Here is a 19719-nt window from a genome sequence, read left to right on the forward strand (position 1 = left end):
CATGAATTATGAGCCTTGTGACTTTAGTAATGAGTTAATTTTTTTACAACACACCTATACAGGTGAATTGTAAACATTAGTTCTTGCGTGGTCTGTTTCCTTGGATGATGTTGTTGTCCTGTCTTTATTCCATCCTTAGTGTACCACCTGAGGCCAGCGATAAATGAGGCATCCCAGGCTTGTTCCTGGGAGGGAATGGCTGGTCTCTGTGAGGCTGTCCTAGTGTTTCTAGATTGAAAAAAGATGTGAATTAACCAGAACAATAGGAAAGCCTGTGGAATCAGTCATAATATCTTTAGGTAAAGCAGGCAAAGATGTTTAAACTATTGTTTTCAAAACTGTAAGCCAGACAGGTGGGCTCTGTGCCATGTGATAAAAACATAAGAAAAAAAATTTACCAAGTCACAAAAGAACGGACTTGACTGGGATCCTGCTATACCATGTTCCACTTGTATGGTCTGAGCACAGGCCCATTGTTTGACGATGCTCTGTAGCTCAGTGTTATCTGTAAAACAATGGGAACGACCCTCGCCTTCTTACTTCATAATGTGGAGAAAGACAAACGTGAAATAGTATCTGAAAGTGTTTTTTAATAATATAAAGCGCTACATAAAGGTCAGTTATAATCATTGGGTTAGTTTCATTTTTAAAGTTTAACTACTGGATTCACCTAACTGTCCGTTAGGTGGAGTTCTTAGAAATGACGTTTGGTTGTATGACATAGAACAGTAAGTCAGGGGTGTGACGTGTAGGTGAGAGCACAGGCTCTGGGACAGAGAGACTGGAGTTTGAATCTCAGAGATACCATTTCCTACTGTGTGACCTTGAGCAAGTTGACGTCTCCGTGACTCAGTTTTCCGTTTCAGTCTGTGAAACGGAATAATAATAGTCCCCATATCCAAGACTGATGTGAGGTTTATATGAAAACAGAAAATAAGAGGGATAATTCAGGTAAACCCTCATAGAGTGCCCTGGTCATCATAAGCATATGATTAGTTCTGGGAAGTAAAATACCCCAAGGATTCTGGATGAATGGTGGTGACCTTGACAGAGATTTCTGAAAAGGAGCTGGTATTTTGGTGAATATGAATTTTGTAGAACCAGACAATTTCTCCTTTCTCTTTATCTAAGGCTGCTAGATTCCTAGGATGTCCCCATTTAGATCTGTTTCCTCAGCAGTTTGTCATTTTTCATGTAGACGACGCTGCCAAATGCTGAACAGCTTCTGACTACTTCCTTAGCCGGGAGTAGCCCGGAAGGGACAAGTGGACAAGCATGAAAGATGTCAGCCAGCATTGTGGTGGGTAGGAAAGGCTTCATTCATTCATTCATTCATTCGTATCCCTGGACTCATCTTACCAGATGAAAACAAGGAAAACAAATGATAGAGTAACAAAAAAGGCTGATACATATATATATTTATATATGTATATATATTTATATGCAAATATATATTTACAGAGTCCAGTATCACCGTGGTGTAACATAATAATTGTAATGATGAATAATTAAATTAGACATGGATATTTTATTATTTACTAACTGTCATGACGTATTCCAAGTACTTTATATATCTTAACTGATTTATTGCTCACATTATAAATAGATAAATATTATCACTTGCCCTTTACAGATGAGGAAACTAAGACTCAGAGATCTTAAGTAATTGCCTAAGGTCACACAACTAATAAGAGCAGGCTGGAATTTGAACCTAATTGACCGAGCCGTGCCCATACTATGAAGCAACAGAACTAATCTCAGTTGCTAGAGAAATTTAAGAGAAGAGACAAAGTCATATTGAGATAAAGCAGAATAGTAGAACATCTGACAAACTCCAGTTTCATACCAAGTGAAACTTCTGACAGTTCAACAAACAAAGATGAATGAGGTGGGAGACTTGAATTATTGTTTAAAATGTTAATGCACTCAGTGTCCCAAGAGGATGATCAGTGAAGTTGAATTAATTATTTTTGTAAAAATCAATGTGGACATTCCATTTTCTGTGATTCTATGGTCCTAGATCTGAGATGACTACATAATGGATTGGAACCAAAGGAAATGCATTGCAATGCATTTTGCATGTTAAATTTTGTTTTAATGCCTTTGGTTTAAATTATTCAAATACACACAACCAGGTATGCAAAGTTTAAGGAAACGTGAAGCTTTACGGGAAGACAGAACATCATGCTGAAAGTTAATGAGTAGTCATTCACAAGTGCACCCATTGGACAAAACTTCATCTAGTGTCTGGAGAGATATATTCAGGAGTTTGTATTATTTATATACATTATTAATTAATTAATTATCAATCAATTAATATGTATCTATATACTTTATATTAAAGATAAACTAAAGGTAGTTTGTCAAATATTCTTTGGTTTCCAAAATATGTAGCAAATTTTGGAAGATTTTTAAAAAATGAAATAAATGGTGGAAACTTAAAATTAGGCATATGGAATCTGCTGTGAAGGTAAAAAGAAAAAAAAATAAAAAGGAGAAATAAAATAAGGCCAGAGCTGTAGAACTGGGGCATGTGACTGCGTAGAGCATGGATTTATTTTCTTGTAGAAGAATGCATCCTCTAATTATTGCCCCAGTGCAGTTAAGTCAAGAGAAATCACAATATTAGAGCCATCTGGGACCTTTGGTAAGTCTTCTCAACGTCAGTTTTAATCTATTTTCTTCCAGGTCATATTCCAATGTTATTTAGCACTTAGTACATTGTCAAACAGTGGACAGGCACTGAAATTGTAAACGAATGATGACATAAATGAATGATTTTAGGTTGCTAAAATCCATGTGATGCTTTTTCTTAAGTTTCAAATGTCCCGTACTGCAGTCTGATTGGATTTCATAGGTCACGTGTTCAATCCTCTCCTCACTGGGCTACAACCTGAGATCATGCTAATGGGCTCCATCCGGGATCACGTGTCCAGCCTGGCGGTGGGGATGGCTTTTCCCTGGCACAAGGGCTCTGTACACTCACCGTCCAGGAACGATCGTACTCATCTTCCGGTTTTCTCTAAGGACTGAAGATGTATATCTCCACTTTGTCATTAAAGTAGCTTTTCAGCTTTCCTCTGGGTCGCGTTCCTACTCCTGGCCTTCACTTTCTTCTTTCTTCCTGAAAATGCCATTTGACTTCTCTTAGCGTGTGTGATGATCATCGCTACCTATAAACATTTTGAGTGATTTGGATTATTGTCATTTTTGTCGTTAATATGTAATTGTTGAAGGACTGGGTGATGGCTGCTGGGAATTAGAAATGCAGAAGCAAGAATTTGAAGAATGAGAAAGGGTGGGGCGGGTGGCGGAGGAAGGGTATGGATTGTGATCTGAAGCAAATGCATAGGCAGTTTGGAATCCCCCTGAAATAACCTCAGAAGATACTGTTTTTCTAAAAACCATAACCAGAAGAGAGAGATGTAAATATCTGATCATTTCAGTGTTTCCCCCACAGGTGATTAAAGGGAAGTAAATTGCAACATAACTACGGTGCTTTTAAATAAATGTAAAAACGTTTTATTGCTAAACAGTGTAAACATTAACAGTGCAAATGTTAACAAAATGTCTCTTTCTAAGGGAGTTGAATGCCTCCCAGGTAACAGGTATCAAGCATAAACTACTTTAACAAAATCTTAGCAGCTCTCCCTGCCTCTGTTCTGTCTTTGCGCCAATCCATTCCGGAATTAGTGTTTAAGGTGTAACGATGAACATTTCATTTCCTGAGTCAAAAACCTTAAGTAGCTTTTTGTAGGTGTTTCCTGCTCAGGTAATTATTTTTCGAGGGAAATATCGTGGCGTAGTGATGAACTTGTGTTTCACAGTCAGAGAATAATGGATTCAAATAGACTCTAAATCTTATGACATGTGGTCTCAAACAACTCAATTAAGCTCTCAGGTTACCAATTTTCAGTAAAATGGGGATAATAATTCTTATCAAATAATGTTGCCACAACTATTGTGTGTAATTAAAGAGCCCGATCCAATAAATGGTATTAAAATAATAAAAATATTAGCTATTAAATCATATAATAACAATGCAGTACTCTTATTATCCATATAAAAATAATTCCAGTCAGGAATTCCCCATTTTATCTGTTGACTTCTTTTTACTCATTCATCTCTTAATCCTATGCTGCAGATTAAATGTATTTTGTTTCAAACTTACAATTTTCTTACGGACAAGGGTTTTATCTTGTATTGTCTATGTAGTAGGGACTCAGAAATATATGTTCACAATACAGAAGAAACATTTACCAAGTACCTAAAATGTAAATGTCATTTTGTGTGAAATGAAGACACTGAAAGACCAGAACATATATGTGTGTTAGTGTGTATGTATGTATAAAATATGTCACCATGGTTAAAAGTGACTCTCATTTATTTGGTGTAGATGCCACAGGGTCCTTTGAAGATTTTACCTGGTTCTGTAATACAATTTAGAAATCATCTCCATCTATGATTTCAAATAATCTGTTTTCACTCCTCTGTTCATCTTGCTCCATGTTTTAGTTCTATTATTTCACTTAAAATCTCTCCATACTTGAAGCTTCCCAATGATTCTCCTTTTCTATGACAAAGCCCTCAATAAACATGCCATCCAAGTTGAACTATCAGCCTGCTCATCCTTAGTGAATATCAACTCCTTCCTGAAAGAATTGTTGATGAAAGTAGTATACAATACTAAGGAAGCCTTAAGATGAATGACCTCAACGAAAAGGGAGAGACAGATATGGTGTCAAAAAAAAGAACCCATATGTTTGGGGCTTCCCTGGTGGTTCAGTGGTTGGGAAGCTGCCTGCCAATGCAGGGGACACGGGTTCGATCCCTGGTCCGGGAAGATCCCACGTGCCGCGGAGCAACTAATCCCGTGAGCCACAACTACTGAGTCTGTGCTCTAGAGCTCGTGAGCCACAACTACTGACCCCGCATGCCACAACTACTGAAGCCCATGCGCCTAGAGCCTGTGCTCCGCAACAAGAGAAGCCACTGCAGTGAGAAGCCCGCGCACCGCAAGGAAGAGCAGCCCCGCTCTCTGCAACTAGAGAAAGCCAACGCAGCCAAAAATAAAATAAATTAAAAAAGAAGAACCCGTATGTTTGAAAATCCCCACAAATATAATTCTAGCAGAGAAAATTATAAATTTATAAATATTAAAACAAGCTTCCCAAAACACTCGTTCCTCCTTTTCATTGAGTAGCTTCATTTCAGAAAATATAGTTTTTGGTAGTGAAAAAACCACCTAGTAAATGGCTTTTTGATATCTAAAATGTATTTTGTTTCCTCTTGCTGCTACATCTTCTTAGATCCAATATCCCTAAGGTAATTTGTGTGGGCTAAAATTCACATCATCAACTTTGAGATTTTGTGAATATGAAAGAAGAAAATTTACATAATGAAGTGAATAATTCATATTTAAAATCCTTTCCAACTTTAATATATATGTATATATATAATGTAAAAGATGTATTACAGGCTTTCAGGTTTTCTGAAAAGAACCTGAAGCACTGAATCTGATATATATGTATTTTTTAGTTTAGGGTAAAAAAAATTATTAGCTATGACTCCATCCTATTTTACTGTTCAATAAGGCTTCACAGATATAACAAATTTGCTAAGATGATGAAGAGCTTTTAGAGAATTACTGTGACCACTATGATAATTAGTTTACTTCTGTTTAACTTTTTCTTTCACAGGTAGAGAATATCTATGAAGAAGGTTCAAAGCATAGGAGACTCTGGTGTCTAATCCCTCCCTCTTGACATTTGTATTTTAAAAACATGTTCTTAAGTGGACTAACAGGTTTTCCAGCTATATTTGTCCTCTCTTGGATGAGCTCAATAAAGAGAACTAATGAAGCAGGACTATTTTAGAGGAATAGAAAAAACAGGAATTACGCCTTTAAGGAATTATGCTTAAAGATGCTGAATTTAGGGTAATAATCAAGAAGTTATGTTGTTTGGGACTCCTTGACCCAACATTCCACTCTGACAACCTCAAACTCATTTTTTAATATTTTAAAAGATTAAGTCAGAAGTAAAATATGTAAACTTCTTCTCATGGTTCCAATTCCCCTGACTAGTTCTAGCAGTACCCGGTGAAGCAGGGCACTATGGGTACCAGTCCCTTACCAAAGGCCATTTTCTGTTGGCAGCTTCATTATAAGAAATGACTGGACATCTCAGTGGACACACCTCAGAAGAGGGGGAGTTCATGAATGACTGTGTTATTTTTGTAAGAGGCATGCAGGGTTGGTTAGAAAAATTTAACCTTCATTATGCCGTTAAAAATAAGAACATAGCCAAAATCAACAACATAGCTAATAAAGTTTATAGAAGTTCCTTAATTTTATCTAATGTTCAGTCTATACTTAAATTTCACCTGCTGTTCCCAAAATGTCCTTTACTACGTGTTTGTCTAAACCAGGACCCAGTCAGGACCGTACATTGCATCTGGTCTTCTGTAAGTCACAACCTGACATTGACTGAATCAGGTACACCATAGACGTTCTCCAGGCAAATTTGTCCCATTGTCTCCTCCTAGTGACGTTAACCTGTTCTCTTATTCCCTGTACCTCCAATAATATGAAAATTGACCTAAAAAGGATGATTAGATTCAAGATAAATATCTTTGGTTGGAATACATCAGAGACAATACTGTGTATTCCATACTTTGTTACATTAAGATATGAATAATATCTGTTGCCATTTATGATGCTAAAATTGATCATTGGATTAGGGTGATGGTAGCTTGATTCATCTATTGCTTCCCCCTTGAGACAAAAAAAAATAATCCGTGTCATATTACTTTTGGTATCAAACAATATCCACTTCCTCATCAACCATTCACTATTTTTTTTTTTTTCTTTTTTTTTTTTTTGCCGTGCCGTGCAGCTTGCGGGATCTCAGTTCGCCGACCAGGGACTGAACGCAGGCCGTGGCAATGAAAGCCCAGAATCCTAACTACTAGGCCACCAGGGAACTCCCAGCCATTCACTTTTTAAGGTTATTGTGTCAATTGGTAATCCTTGCCTGTAGCAATAATTTTATTAAGGATTTCAAAATTATGGCTTTATTATACATTTAATCTAAATCTATTAGGTGTCATTCTTCCATAAGATACAGCTTCTCTTGACCAACTGTGGTGTTTTGTTACTCTAAAATACAGTGTCTACAAAAAAAAAGGCAAGAAACCTGTAGAAACAATTTTAATGGTATTAGGTCAATGGTAGCTACTTTCCTCTAGTTGAGAGGCACAAAGCACGATTTTGTATTTAACATCAGAAACATATTTTTTCCTCTCAGCTCTTAGGTGTATCTCAAAAAAGCAGTCATTAAAAATTGTTTAAAATTAAATGAATTCAAGGAATTTGTCACTTATGGAATCTTTCATGAATTTATAAAGTGGTGTATTCATGATTCCTTAGGTCTTATACCTTCTCTTCACCGGCTCATCCCAAATACTCGTTTTATATTCATTTTATGTTTCTTGGAATCATATTGTATACTTCCTCAACCCGTGTCTTTTATTCTACCTTCCACTACATATTAATAGAAAACCCATTCTTACAAGGTCCTGATGTGATTCCCAAGTACTCTGAGTAAAAGGGAGTGGAGAATGAAACAGCAAATTAAAGGTAACTTTCATTGTTCACGGTGAAAACTTGAACATGATCTTCATTTCTAGCACTGGGGACTACAGATTTTTTACATTTTATTTCATTTTAGAGTTTTTGATGTTTTCTGTCTTTTAAGATCGCAGACAAGGTCAAAAAAAACAAAATAACTGTGTAGCTAATACGTTGAAGGAATTTGACATCACAGTGTGTTAAGCCCCTCAGGGATGATCTATATATGGAGAAGGAATTTGGGGGGATTCTTCATTGACCATAGTGTGTCTTCACTTCTCACTCTGGTATTTGAGAAACATAATATAGAGTTTAAAATACCTGAACATTCTTATGGATTTCATGTGGTGAGATAAAACTGTTTCCAAGACATCATTGCATATTATTCACCTTGATGCCTATCAGGGTAATTCTTCAGTCTAAGTCACTTTATGAATGCTGTTAATCATGTAATATAGATGATATATTTAAAGTGAATTGTTTTAATAAGGTTTTGCCCTTCTAAGAATAATTCTCGTTTTACCAATAATTTTAAACCTTGGGTTTCTTTTTTTTCAGTGACATATTTACATTTTCAATCATCCTAGTAGAATTATTAGTTATATCATGGATGCATATTCTTGTTGTATATGTTTAAGATTGACAAGTGTCAAAGTTGCTGGTACTTGTGTACTTAAACTGAAAATTAAAATAGTCAAATCACAAGATAAAGTATTTCTACATAGAAATGTAGAATGTCATACATTTTCATGCAAGATTTTACTTAAATATATTTGCTTATATTGTTTGTTGGTGTGGCTCAGGAAAATTTTTAGTTTTTAGAAGAAATTTGAAGACTTGACATTTAATTTAAAGGCAATGTTAATATTATTGTTTGATATTGACTGAGGTTTTCTAAATTTGATATATAGAATTCCAGTGTAGAGATGATTTTCTGTATAGACTTAGATTGTTGTTATTTCTAAATATGTAATTGCAGTGTGGAATGATTTCCCACATGGTATGTTTGCCTACTAACCACTGTTTTTGAATAAATAGAGTTAATTCAAATCATCTAAAATATAATCACACACTATAAATCTCAGAATACATTAGTGTAGGAATTGGGAACATATGTTCTAGAGGCCAGTTCTCTAGGCTTGATCTAACCTTGCTGTTACTCAATTTTCTCACTTGTAAAGTGGGGATAACAGTAGTATCTACTTGAAATAGTTAATGTGAGGATTCAGTAGATTCTTATAAAGTCTTAGATTAGTGTCAAGCATGTTATACACACTCAATAAATATTGGCTAAAATTTAATTATGTCTTTCATTTCTCCCCTCTTCCTTACACTAGCCACTATCACAGGCAAGACCATGAGTTTGAATATTAACACCCAAGTACAGAATTCAGTAGTAGATAAAATGAAAAATAGGCATCTACCCAGTTTGCAGAATCAAACTGGTTCTTTGGTGACTTTTATTACTCGTCAAAAAAAAAAAAAGAATTAAGGAACCAGAAATAGTTTTCAAGGATGTATACATATTTATGGAAAATCCAGCAGCATATGGAGTGACTATCCTGTTTTGTTGTTTTGAAGAAACAAAGATCTAGAAAAATCTTGCCCGTCTTGAATCTTTTTTTTTTTTTTGCATACTTCTGTTAGAAAAGTTTGTCTGGGGTAGGGATATCTAAAGAGATAATTCTGGAAAATCAGTACTTAAATTATTTAGTGATAGCTAGTTAGAGATTTTTTGAATTTTGTTTGGATTGTTATGCAAATAAGGAAAACATTGCTATCTCAATTTTTCATTTATCAAACTGACAATTTTTGTCAAATTGTTCCCCATGTAATCCCCAGTTATAGCAAACCATCACTTATTCAGACTAATAGGATATGGTGGAAAGTCTGGGTTGTGAAATACTCCAAAGTAAATTTTTATAGAAAAGAAGAATTATTTTTATATAACTGATGAAATATGACTAAAGCTGCATGAAATAATTGTTACATAATAAAATTTGTGATAAAATCTCCTTTAATGAAGAGATAAATTTTAATTAGTTCACTGTTAATAAATAATTGATGCTTCTCAAGTACCTGAGAAGATTTGAAAATAGCTGGCTTCATGAGGGAGTACATTCTCTTTGCAAACCACATTCGCTCTGTTTGATCTTTTTTGAAAAATGGTTGGTGCAGAGGGAAATTTTGTAAGATTTAATAATGTTTTGCTCTTTGGCCCTTTCTATTTATTTCCAAAGGACCATATAGATCCATTGATCTAAACCTTAATTGTTTTCATGAGCTAGTAACAGGAAATAAAATATATAGGGTCAAGTGATTGAAAAAAATGTCACCCTGTGCATGTACCCTCAAGGAAGGCAATCTGATGGTACGAAGGACCAGTTGAGCTTTGGAACCACAGAGAGCCTGCTCCAGGCTCCACCACATACTGTAAGCTTGGGCAAGTGCACTGAGATCTCTCAGCCTCAATTTGCCCATCTGTAAAATAAGTATGACACTATCGGTGTATGCATCATAAAGCTGTTGTAAGGATTAAACGACATGATGCCTACAAAAGGGCTTAACAGTGTCTTTCAGTGGCTTTGTTAATTCTCGTCACCTAAGTTCCATCCTCTTGGTGGCGGCCAGAGGCTCTGATGTCTTCCTCATCCAATTCATCAGTGAAACTTTATAGCTTCGTTGAATGGTTCACCCTGCTGCTTGTTCTCCATGTACCCTTTGCTCCTTAGTAAGCTTACTAGCCTAACTCCATGGTGTTCTCTGCCACACGAGGCTGAAATGTGAGGGCTCCTGTGCCCTCTGGCTTCCGGTTGCTTTCCGTCAATGGGAAGTCTTGCTAAGGGATAGGAGGAAGGGAAGATAGAAGTCCCGGGACTAGTTCCTCTCTCCCTGTGAAGTTGAGGCTGCATTGAGCTGGCTCTATCTCTCCCTCCACCCAGGGTCACTGTTATACACAAAATAGGTGACTCTCCATGACTCCCTCTTTGGAGGGTCTGGTGACTTCTCTGTCTTCTCATCCCTTCAAGCCTAGTGGTGCTAACAGCCTGTCTCTGAATCCACAGCATTGTAATACTGCCCTTGTAAATAAATCTTTCCCCTTCAAATCATCTAATTTTGAGAGTCTATTTGTTTCTACCAGGAGCCTCACTGATACAGACCCTAAAGTTGGGCTTTCTCTGTTCTTAAAGACAACAAAGCACCTCTTTTACTCTGACGCAGTAATATCACACCCGCCGTGATGGTGCGTGGGATATTATGGAACGTGATCTCTTCTCAGTTTTAATTGGCAACCCGGCATAACCTATCTGTTCCTGAATTTCTCCTCAAACTATCTCGCACTCCTGCATCTCCTGCAGAATTTCTGCCTTGGAGAGGAAGTGTTGAGGAGAGAGAAAGCCATGACACACGTACACTCGACTGCCTGCTTCTCTCACTTTTACCTCCTTTCCAATTCACAGTCCACTGGGAGGAAAAGCGGGGGAGGTTCCCCGGTTCCTCTTGCTTTTTTATTATGACTTCTTTCTAATGCCTTCCACACTGAGGAGGCATTTTCCCTCTCCAATTTTCGAAGCCACAACAGCTGAATTTTGCTGAGAAGCATGAGTTATAGGAGAGAGGAATGCATAAACATGATTTAATATTTTCAAAATTTCATCATGTTATATTTAAATCAGACAATATCATTCATTTGCTTAAACCCTTTACTGGCTTCCCAATTGTATATAACATGTAGATTTGTTAACATTACCTCTAGGTTTAGCAGGATTTAGTTCCTGCTTATGTTTCTAATCCAGTTTCCCAATATCCTCTTCTGGTAGTTGTACTTAAGTCACGGGGATCTTCTTTCAGTATTTTTTCTTTTGGATAGTTTATTCCTTTTTATTGCAGAAAAATATTCCATTGTATGGCTATATCACAGTATTTTGTCCATTCACTTATCTTTTTTTAAACAGCTTTATTGGAGTATAATTGCTTTACAATGGTGTGTTAGTTTCTGCTGTATAACAAAGTGAATCAGCTATATGCCTACATATATCCCCATATCCCCTCCCTCTCACGTCTCCCTCCCACCTCCCTATCCCACCACTCTAGGTGGATGCAAAGCTCCGAGCTGATCTCCCTGTGCTATGCAGCTGCTTCCCACTAGCTATTTATTTTACAATTGGTAGTGTATATATGTCCATGCCACTCTCTCACTTCGTCCCAGCTTCCCCTTTCCCCTTCCTGTGTCCTCAAGTCCATTCTCTACGTCTGCATATTTATTCCTGTCCTGCCCTTAGGTTCTTCAGAACCATCTTTTTTTTTTTAGGTTCCATATATATATGTTAGCATACAGTATTTGTTTTTCTCTTTATGACTTACTTAACTCTGTATGACAGTCTCTATGTCCATCCACCTCCCTACAAATAACTCAATTTCATTTCTTTTTATGGCTGAGTAATATTCCATTGTATATATGTGCCACATCTTCTTTATCCAGTCATCTGTCGATGGACACTTAGGTTGCTTCCACGTCCTGGCTATTGTAAATAGTGCTGCAATGAACATTGTGGTACATGACTCTTTTTGAATTATGGTTTTCTCAGGGTATATGCCGAGTAGTGGGATTGTTGGGTTGTATGGTAGTTCTATTTTTAGTATTTTAAGGAACCTCCATACTGTTCTCCATAGTGACTGTATCAATTTACATTCCCACCAAGAGTGCAAGAGGGTTCCCTTTTCTCCACACCCTCTCCAGCATTTATTGTTTGTAGATTTTTTGATGATGGCCATTCTGACTGGTGTGAAGTGAAACCTCATTGTAGTTTTGATTTGCATTTCTCTAAAGATTAGTGATGTTGAGCATTCTTTCATGTGTTTGTTGACAATCTATATATCTTCTTCGGAGAAATGTCTGTTTAGGTCTTCTGCCCATTTTTGGATTGGGTTGTTTGTTTTTTTGATATTGAGCTGCATGAGCTGCTTGTAAATTTTGGAGATTAATCCTTTGTCAGTTGCTACATTTGCAAATATTTTCTCCCATTCTGAGGGTTGTCTTTTCGTCTTGTTTATGTTTTCCTTTGCTGTGTAAAAGCTTGTAAATTTCATTAGGTCCCATTTGTTTATTTTCGGTTTTACTTCCATTTCTCTAGGAGATGGGTCAAGAAGAATCTTGCTGTGATTTATGTTATAGAGTGTTCTGCCTATGTTTTCCTCTAAGAGTTTGATAGTTTCTGGCCTTACATTTAGGTCTTTAATCCATTTTGAGTTTATTTTTGTGTATGGTGTTAGGAGTGTTCTAATTTCATTCTTTTACATGTAGCTGTCCAGTTTTCCCAGAAGCACTTATTGAAGAGGCTGTCTTTTCTCCATTGTATATTCCTGCTTCCTTTATCAAAAATAAGGTAACCATATGTGCATGGCTTTATCTCTGAGCTTTCTGTCCAGTTCCATTGATCTATATTTCTGTTTTTGTGCCAGTACCATACTGTCTTGATAACTGTAGCTTTGTAGTATAGTCTGAAGTCCAGGAGCCTGATTCCTCCAGCTCCGTTTTTCTTTCTCAAGATTGCTTTGGCTATTTGGGATCTTTTGTGTTTCCATAAATATTGTGAATTTTTTTGTTCTAGTTCTGTGAAAAATGCCATTTGTAGTTTGCTAGGGATTGCATTGAATCTGTAGATTGCTTTGGGTAGTAGAGTCATTTTCACAATGCTGATTCTTCCAATCCAAGAATATGGTATATCTCTCCATCTGTTTGTATCTTCTTTAATTTCTTTCATCAATGTCTTATAGTTTTCTGCATACAGGTCTTTTTTCTCCTTAGGTAGGTTCATTTCTAGGAGCAACAGTAGACTTGGGGTTTGCTTTCAGTGTTTTTATAATACCAAAACCATGTCCTACCTCAGGACCTTTGCACATGCTGCTCTCTTTGCCTGCAATGATCAATTTCTCCTAATCTCTGCATGACTAAATTATTTCCCTCCCTCTCAGATCTCATTTTAAAAATCACTGTCTCCATGACCACCTTTCTACGACTGTGTCCCCTAAAACTGTTCTTTATGGTATCCCTTGGAGTGTTTCCTCCATTGTGCTTACCATACTTGCCATTGTTTTATTCATTTCTCATTTGTTTTCTATTTATTATATCTATTAGATACAAGGTTTTATAATGTCAGATATAGTATTCCAGTGTGTGTGTGTGTGTGTGTGTGTGTGTGTGTGTGTGTGTGTGTGTGTGTGTTTACCACTGTATTCCTGGCTTCTAGCACAGTGTCTGGCATAAAGCAAACCCACAACAAATGCTTGTAGAATGAGAGACTGAATAAAGTACATTGCTTAGAATGGTATAAGTGCTCAATAAGTGTAGATTAGCATTGCTTTTATGAACTCTCACTTGAATTAGTATGTAATAAACTTGAAAATATCTATTATTTTAATGGCTCTCATATACCTCTTTTAGAAACCCTCTTGGCAGAGTTGCATTAAGAAATTTTTTTATCCAAGCCAAACACAATATCAACAAGCCAACACGACATCTATTGCTGGCATATGACCCTGGCAAATTTTTCTCCTCTATACCAATATGTTGCAATCTTTCGAATTTCCTGTACCTTTTCATGGATATGTGTGGAGCCTCTGACCAACAGCAAGAAACCGAGACCTGCCAACACACATATGACTGAGCTTAGGTACAGATTCTCCAGCCTCAGCTGACCCCTGAGACAATGGCAGACCCAGCTGAAAGCTTGATTGCAGTATCATGAGAGACCCTGCACCAGGAAAACCCTGCTAAACGGCTTCTGGGCTTCTAAGCCTCAGAAATTGTGTGAAATAGTAAATATTTGTTGTTTTTAGCTGCTAAGTTTTAGATATTTTGTTATGGAGCCATAAGTAGCTAATACATACTTTGGCACCTGGAAGTGGAGTGTTGCTGTAACAAAACTTAAAGTGTGAGAGTGCACTGAAACTGTGTAGTGGACTTTGAGTTGAGTGTTAGAGAAGGCTAAAGGACCTTGAAGAAGATGCTACTATAAGCCTCCTGATCTTTGAGAAGGATGTGAGGTGAAGGCTTATTGGAAACTGGAGGAAGGGAAATTTTTATTACAGAGTGTCAGAGACTTTAGCAACACTGTTGCCTGTAGTTGTGTGGAAAGTAGAAAAAGTACCTAATGAAATGGGTGGTCCAGCTCAGGAGATTTCCAACCAGAGGATTGTCAGTGACACCTGGTTTCTCCTTGCTGCTTATTTTAAAATGTGAGGAGAGAGAGATCAACTGAAGGAAGGATTGTTAAACCAAATAAGTCATGACGTGATTTTTTAAAGAAATTCTCAGCCTTGCAAGATGGTAGGTGGTGATAAAATGAAGAAATGGCTTCCATGCAAAGACCAAATACCAGGAAAATATGGCTCAAGGATGAAACTAAGAATGTGACAGTCAAACCTTTTGTTAAGACTTCAGAAATGTCAGAGGTGATGCCTCAGAGTAGTATTCTCTCAGACAAAAGGCATTCTAAAGGGATCAAGGGTGTGCCGTATAGTTCCTCTGAATGAAGCAACAGGATTTCTGGGGGATTTAAGATTATGGCCCCTCATCCTGTCAGTGGAAGCCTGTGATAGAGAAGGTCTTCTCCTGAAGAAATCTGTGGGTTTGGCTTTTGTCTAATGCAGTAGAATCCACTAAGAGTCATGAAAGACTTACAAAGTCTTAAATGGAATTACATAAGCAGAGAAATCTCCTGCTTTGATTGAAAAGACGAGAGAGAGGACAAAATAAAAAGAGGCCTCTGGGCTCTAAAATTCTACTGGCAGGAAGAAGGGTGAGAAAACTACTTAGCTGCAAACTTGTGCTACCTTTCATGAAAAAAGGAAGGAAGATCCAGAAGATGGAACCAAGAATCCAGAGGACACAGCTGAGAGCCACAGAGAATTACTCCCAGATCTTGAGGAACTTCCAACATTTGTCTGGATTTCATAATTACTATGGACTCATGATCCAGCCTCTTCTTATTCATATATTTTTGTAATCCCCTCCCACAATCGTACCAGAATTGATCTGTATGACCAGTAGCATACAGTAGAAGTGATGGTATGTCATTTCCAAGATTAGGTTATGAAGGGCTGCAGCTTCCATTATCAGTTCTCTGTCTCTGTCTGTCTGTCTGTCTCTCATTCTCTTATTCACTTTCACTAAATATGTTGACATTTGCCTATATGATACCCTTTCAGAACATCTGGAGGAATGCTTTAATAGGATTACTATATATTACAGTTTGCAAGGGATAGTGCTGGATTATGCCTGTTGTCCTAGAATAATTAAAACTTCCCCTTAACTCCCCAAATGTCCCAGATTGGATGACAAATTATATGATCACAATTATTATTAACATCACTATCATCCTACACATCCAGCCACATATCCATTTCCAATTTGTTAAACTGTACTATTATAGGGTGTGTGTGTGTGTGTGTGTGTGTGTGTGTGTGTGTGAGAGAGAGAGAGAGAGCAAGAATAGAGAAATATTCTTTGCAAGAAATATTCTTGCAAAGATGAAGAAAGCTGTGTTGGTATCCACAAGGCATTTCTCCTTTTTTTCAGATCGTTTACTATTCTCTCTACCTTCTTGGCCAAAAATTAACTAAGTGGGGTGATAAAATTCAGATGCCATGGTAAGGTGGCTACTAATGGTATAATTCCCATGTTCTTATTTGGAACCTTAACCTTTTTTTTTTTAGAACCTTAACCTTTTAAGAGTCAGCATACCCTGGTCTTAGAAAAGCCAACTTTTACATAGATGTTTCAAGTGTATTTTGAATAATTTTTTTTAACTCTGTTTTCTTTTTTGCAGGATTTGAAATTTGAAGGGGAAGGACTCAGTGAATACCTTCCTATGTCATGTTTAAAGACTGACAAAACATTTGAGAAGTACGTTCCCTTAGCGGTACATTTAATGCATTTTATTTTTTTGTTTGTTTGTTTTGCGATGGATTAAATATGGGCTAATTATAGGTGACAGGCACCCCTTAGTTTGATTCAGCCGGAAGATTCAGGTTTGTGAGACCCATGACCCCATTTCCCCCTGGGATTTATCTGTGCCTTTTCATTTATATAGGATAGTTTGGAGATGCGGCTTTATATCTCTCAGAGAATATCCAAATCCTTGATGCTGTGTAGGAACTTCTACGACTGGGATGTGGCAGTTTCTGCCCCTCCATCGCAGTACAGGAGATGCGGGAGTGGTGGGTGTAGGTTCAGAGGAGGTTCTCAAGCTGGATGGTCTCATTTTGAATCTTGGGCTTCGCCCTGTTTGAGTATGTGACCTAGAACAAGATGTTCAGCTTCACTCAGCATCAGCTTTTCATCGGTTAAGCAGGAATAATAATACCTTGGTGGATTATTTTAAGGGTTAAATGAGATGATAAATATAATGTATTTCAAAGAGTGCTTTGAGCATGCTGAGCACTAAATAAATATGAGTTAATACTGTACGTCAGTGGTTCACAGCAGGGATCAATTTTGCCCCCAGGGGACATTTAGCAATGACTGGAGACAGTTTTGATTGTCGTGACTGGACCTAGGGAGGAGGCTGTTAACAGCATCTAGTGGGCAGAGGCCAGGGATCTTGCTAAACATTCTATTCTGCACCCGGCAGCCCCCAGAACAAAGAATTACATGGTTCAAAATGTCAACAGTGCAGAGGTTGAGAAACCTCGCTATACATCAGCGCTGCTTATTCATCGCCATTCTCCTTAACTGCTAATCCTACCAGCAGTGACAATAAAGTAGCATCTGGAGTGAGACCTTGAGACCTGTCTGTGAATACTATTCAGTACCTGAGAAAATACGCTGTGTGGGCAGGGTTATATGTTGCTGAGGTGTCCCTTCAATGCTCAATAAGGTATAGACTAACATGTCTCCCATACCCAACATTTCTTTTTTTACATCTTTATTGGAGCATAATTGCTTTACGATGGTGTGTTAGTTTCTGCTTTATAACAAAATGAATCAGCTATACATATACATATATCCCCCATCCCCTCCCTCTTGCATCTCCCTCCCACCCTCCCTATCCCACCCCTCTAGGTGGTCACAGAGCACCGAGCTGATCTCCCTGTGCTATGTGGCTGCTTCCCACTAGCTATCTACCTTACATTTGGTAGTGTATATATGTCCATGCCACTCTCTCACTTCGTCCCAGTTTACCCTTCCCCCTCCCTCTGTCCTCAAGTCCATTCTCTACGTCTGCATCTTTATTCCTGTCCTGCCCCTAGGTTCTTCAGAACTTTTTTTTTTTTTTTGGATTCCATATATATGTATTAGCATACGGTATTTGTTTTTCTCTTTCTGACTTACTTCACTCTGTATGACAGTCTCTAAGTCCATCCACCGCACTACAAATAACTCAATTTCATTTCCTTTTATGGCTAATATTCCATTGTATATATGTGCCACATCTTCTTTATCCATTCATCTGTCGATGGACACTTAGGTTGCTTCCATGTCCTGGCTGTTGTCCAACATTTCTAGTGATAGGACTTTATCCCATAATGACCAGGGAGGTTGATGTCACATTATACGTGAGAGAGGGTTAATTATAGGCTAACTTACAGTCATGAAAATTGGAACTAACCTAAATATCCAACAACAAGGGATTGTTTCAGTAAGTTATGGTAGACACTTAGAATTAAATACTAAGACATTGCTAAAAAATTGTACTTAGAAAAAGAGTAATCTCATGGAAAATATGTATAATACACAAAGTGGAAAATACAGGTTACAAAATATTTACAGCATCAGTCTCATTTTGTAAGGGAAAAAAAAAAATGTGTCTAGCTACCCAGCTGTGAAGAATAGACCTCAGTATTTTACCACCATTTATCTCTGGGATGTGGACTAATGTGGACTTCGGTGGGGGGATTTTTATAAAATTAGATTTTATATAGTGCACAAACATACACATATATTAATATAATTACAAAATTAATAAGTGCCGTATACAAGGAGAAAAAAGCATACTATGCCACAAGTCTTAATTCAAAAGTGAGCTGATGTCTAGTTTGGCTCCTGGTCTACAGCATGATGGCTCCAAGGGGACGCAAATCACTAGACTTATCTCTAGGTACCTGGTGTCATGTTGGAGCTGTGTATTAACCTTTTGATGTGCATTGCATTCCTTTTTAACTAGGGAAGGTATTTTTAGAAAACCTCTAATTACAAAGAACTGGAATTACAAATGAGAAGGCTGTTTTTTTTTTTTTCCCCTCGTAAGATGATTGTCATGAATTCAGCATCTAATTATTTAGATTAAGTCTTTAGGATATTTCATGAGCGCCTTACCTTTCTTGCCAAGGGAACAAAGAAAGAAACTGAGGAAAACATCTCACTGTGGTTTACATAACATGTTTGAGGTTTACTAATGAAATCGGTTTACCTTCATAACGGTATAATAGGGCCATTACAGACAATAGATACAGTAGTTTAAAAGTAATAAAATTTACAACAAAGTGTATTTAATTTGAGATTGAATTGCCAGCAAATGTGTGTCCTAATGAACTCTTGTGTCAGTGTAGCTCTAACTAAATTAAGGAGAATCATTTCTATCCCAGGAAACTAAATCAGCTGTGAGATCCAAAAAGGCCATTCCTCTGGTGGGGGGACTGTCATTGTCACAGATGGCCCTGCTGCTGGAACTAGGCTTAAGTCAGGAGAAGTGAAATACAAGATCCTTCTTAATTCGAATGAATTTGGAAAAGCAGGGGAATGCTGGCTGTTAAGACTTGTGAAGCTAAGAAAAAAAAAAAAAGAGAAGAAAGAAAAATCGATAAAGAAGAACCTCAGATCAAGTTAGTAAATGTTAATAGGAGGAAAAAGCCTGGGGAACTTTCTGAGGGTAGAAATAGATCTTGATCTCTGGACATTGCATTAAAATAAAAAGAAAATGATTATGTCATATCAGCTATTCATCTATTTAAATAATTTTCCCCATAGTTTCTCCAACAAGTTATAAGATTGAAAGGGTGGTGGTAGAAAATGAAGTGGTAACATATTTTATCAAATTTCTGATTTCTGAAACAAGCCATATTTTAATTGTTGGGACATCAGTAGC

General features: G+C 37.2%; 1 protein-coding gene across 1 annotated transcript in view; it reads left to right on the plus strand.

Annotated features, from left to right (window-relative positions):
- The window catches only part of LOC136129709 (uncharacterized), a gene marked incomplete at its 5' end in the record, with an annotated part of 268536 nt that overhangs the window by 38851 nt on the left and 209966 nt on the right, over positions 1–19719 (plus strand). Inside the window, one exon of the mRNA XM_065886016.1 lies at positions 16462–16554. Coding sequence (XP_065742088.1) covers positions 16462–16554 — 93 coding nt within the window. The remainder of the gene's footprint in view (positions 1–16461; positions 16555–19719) is intronic.

The sequence above is a fragment of the Phocoena phocoena genome, chromosome 10, assembly GCF_963924675.1.
Source record: "Phocoena phocoena chromosome 10, mPhoPho1.1, whole genome shotgun sequence".
NCBI lineage: Eukaryota > Metazoa > Chordata > Mammalia > Artiodactyla > Phocoenidae > Phocoena > Phocoena phocoena.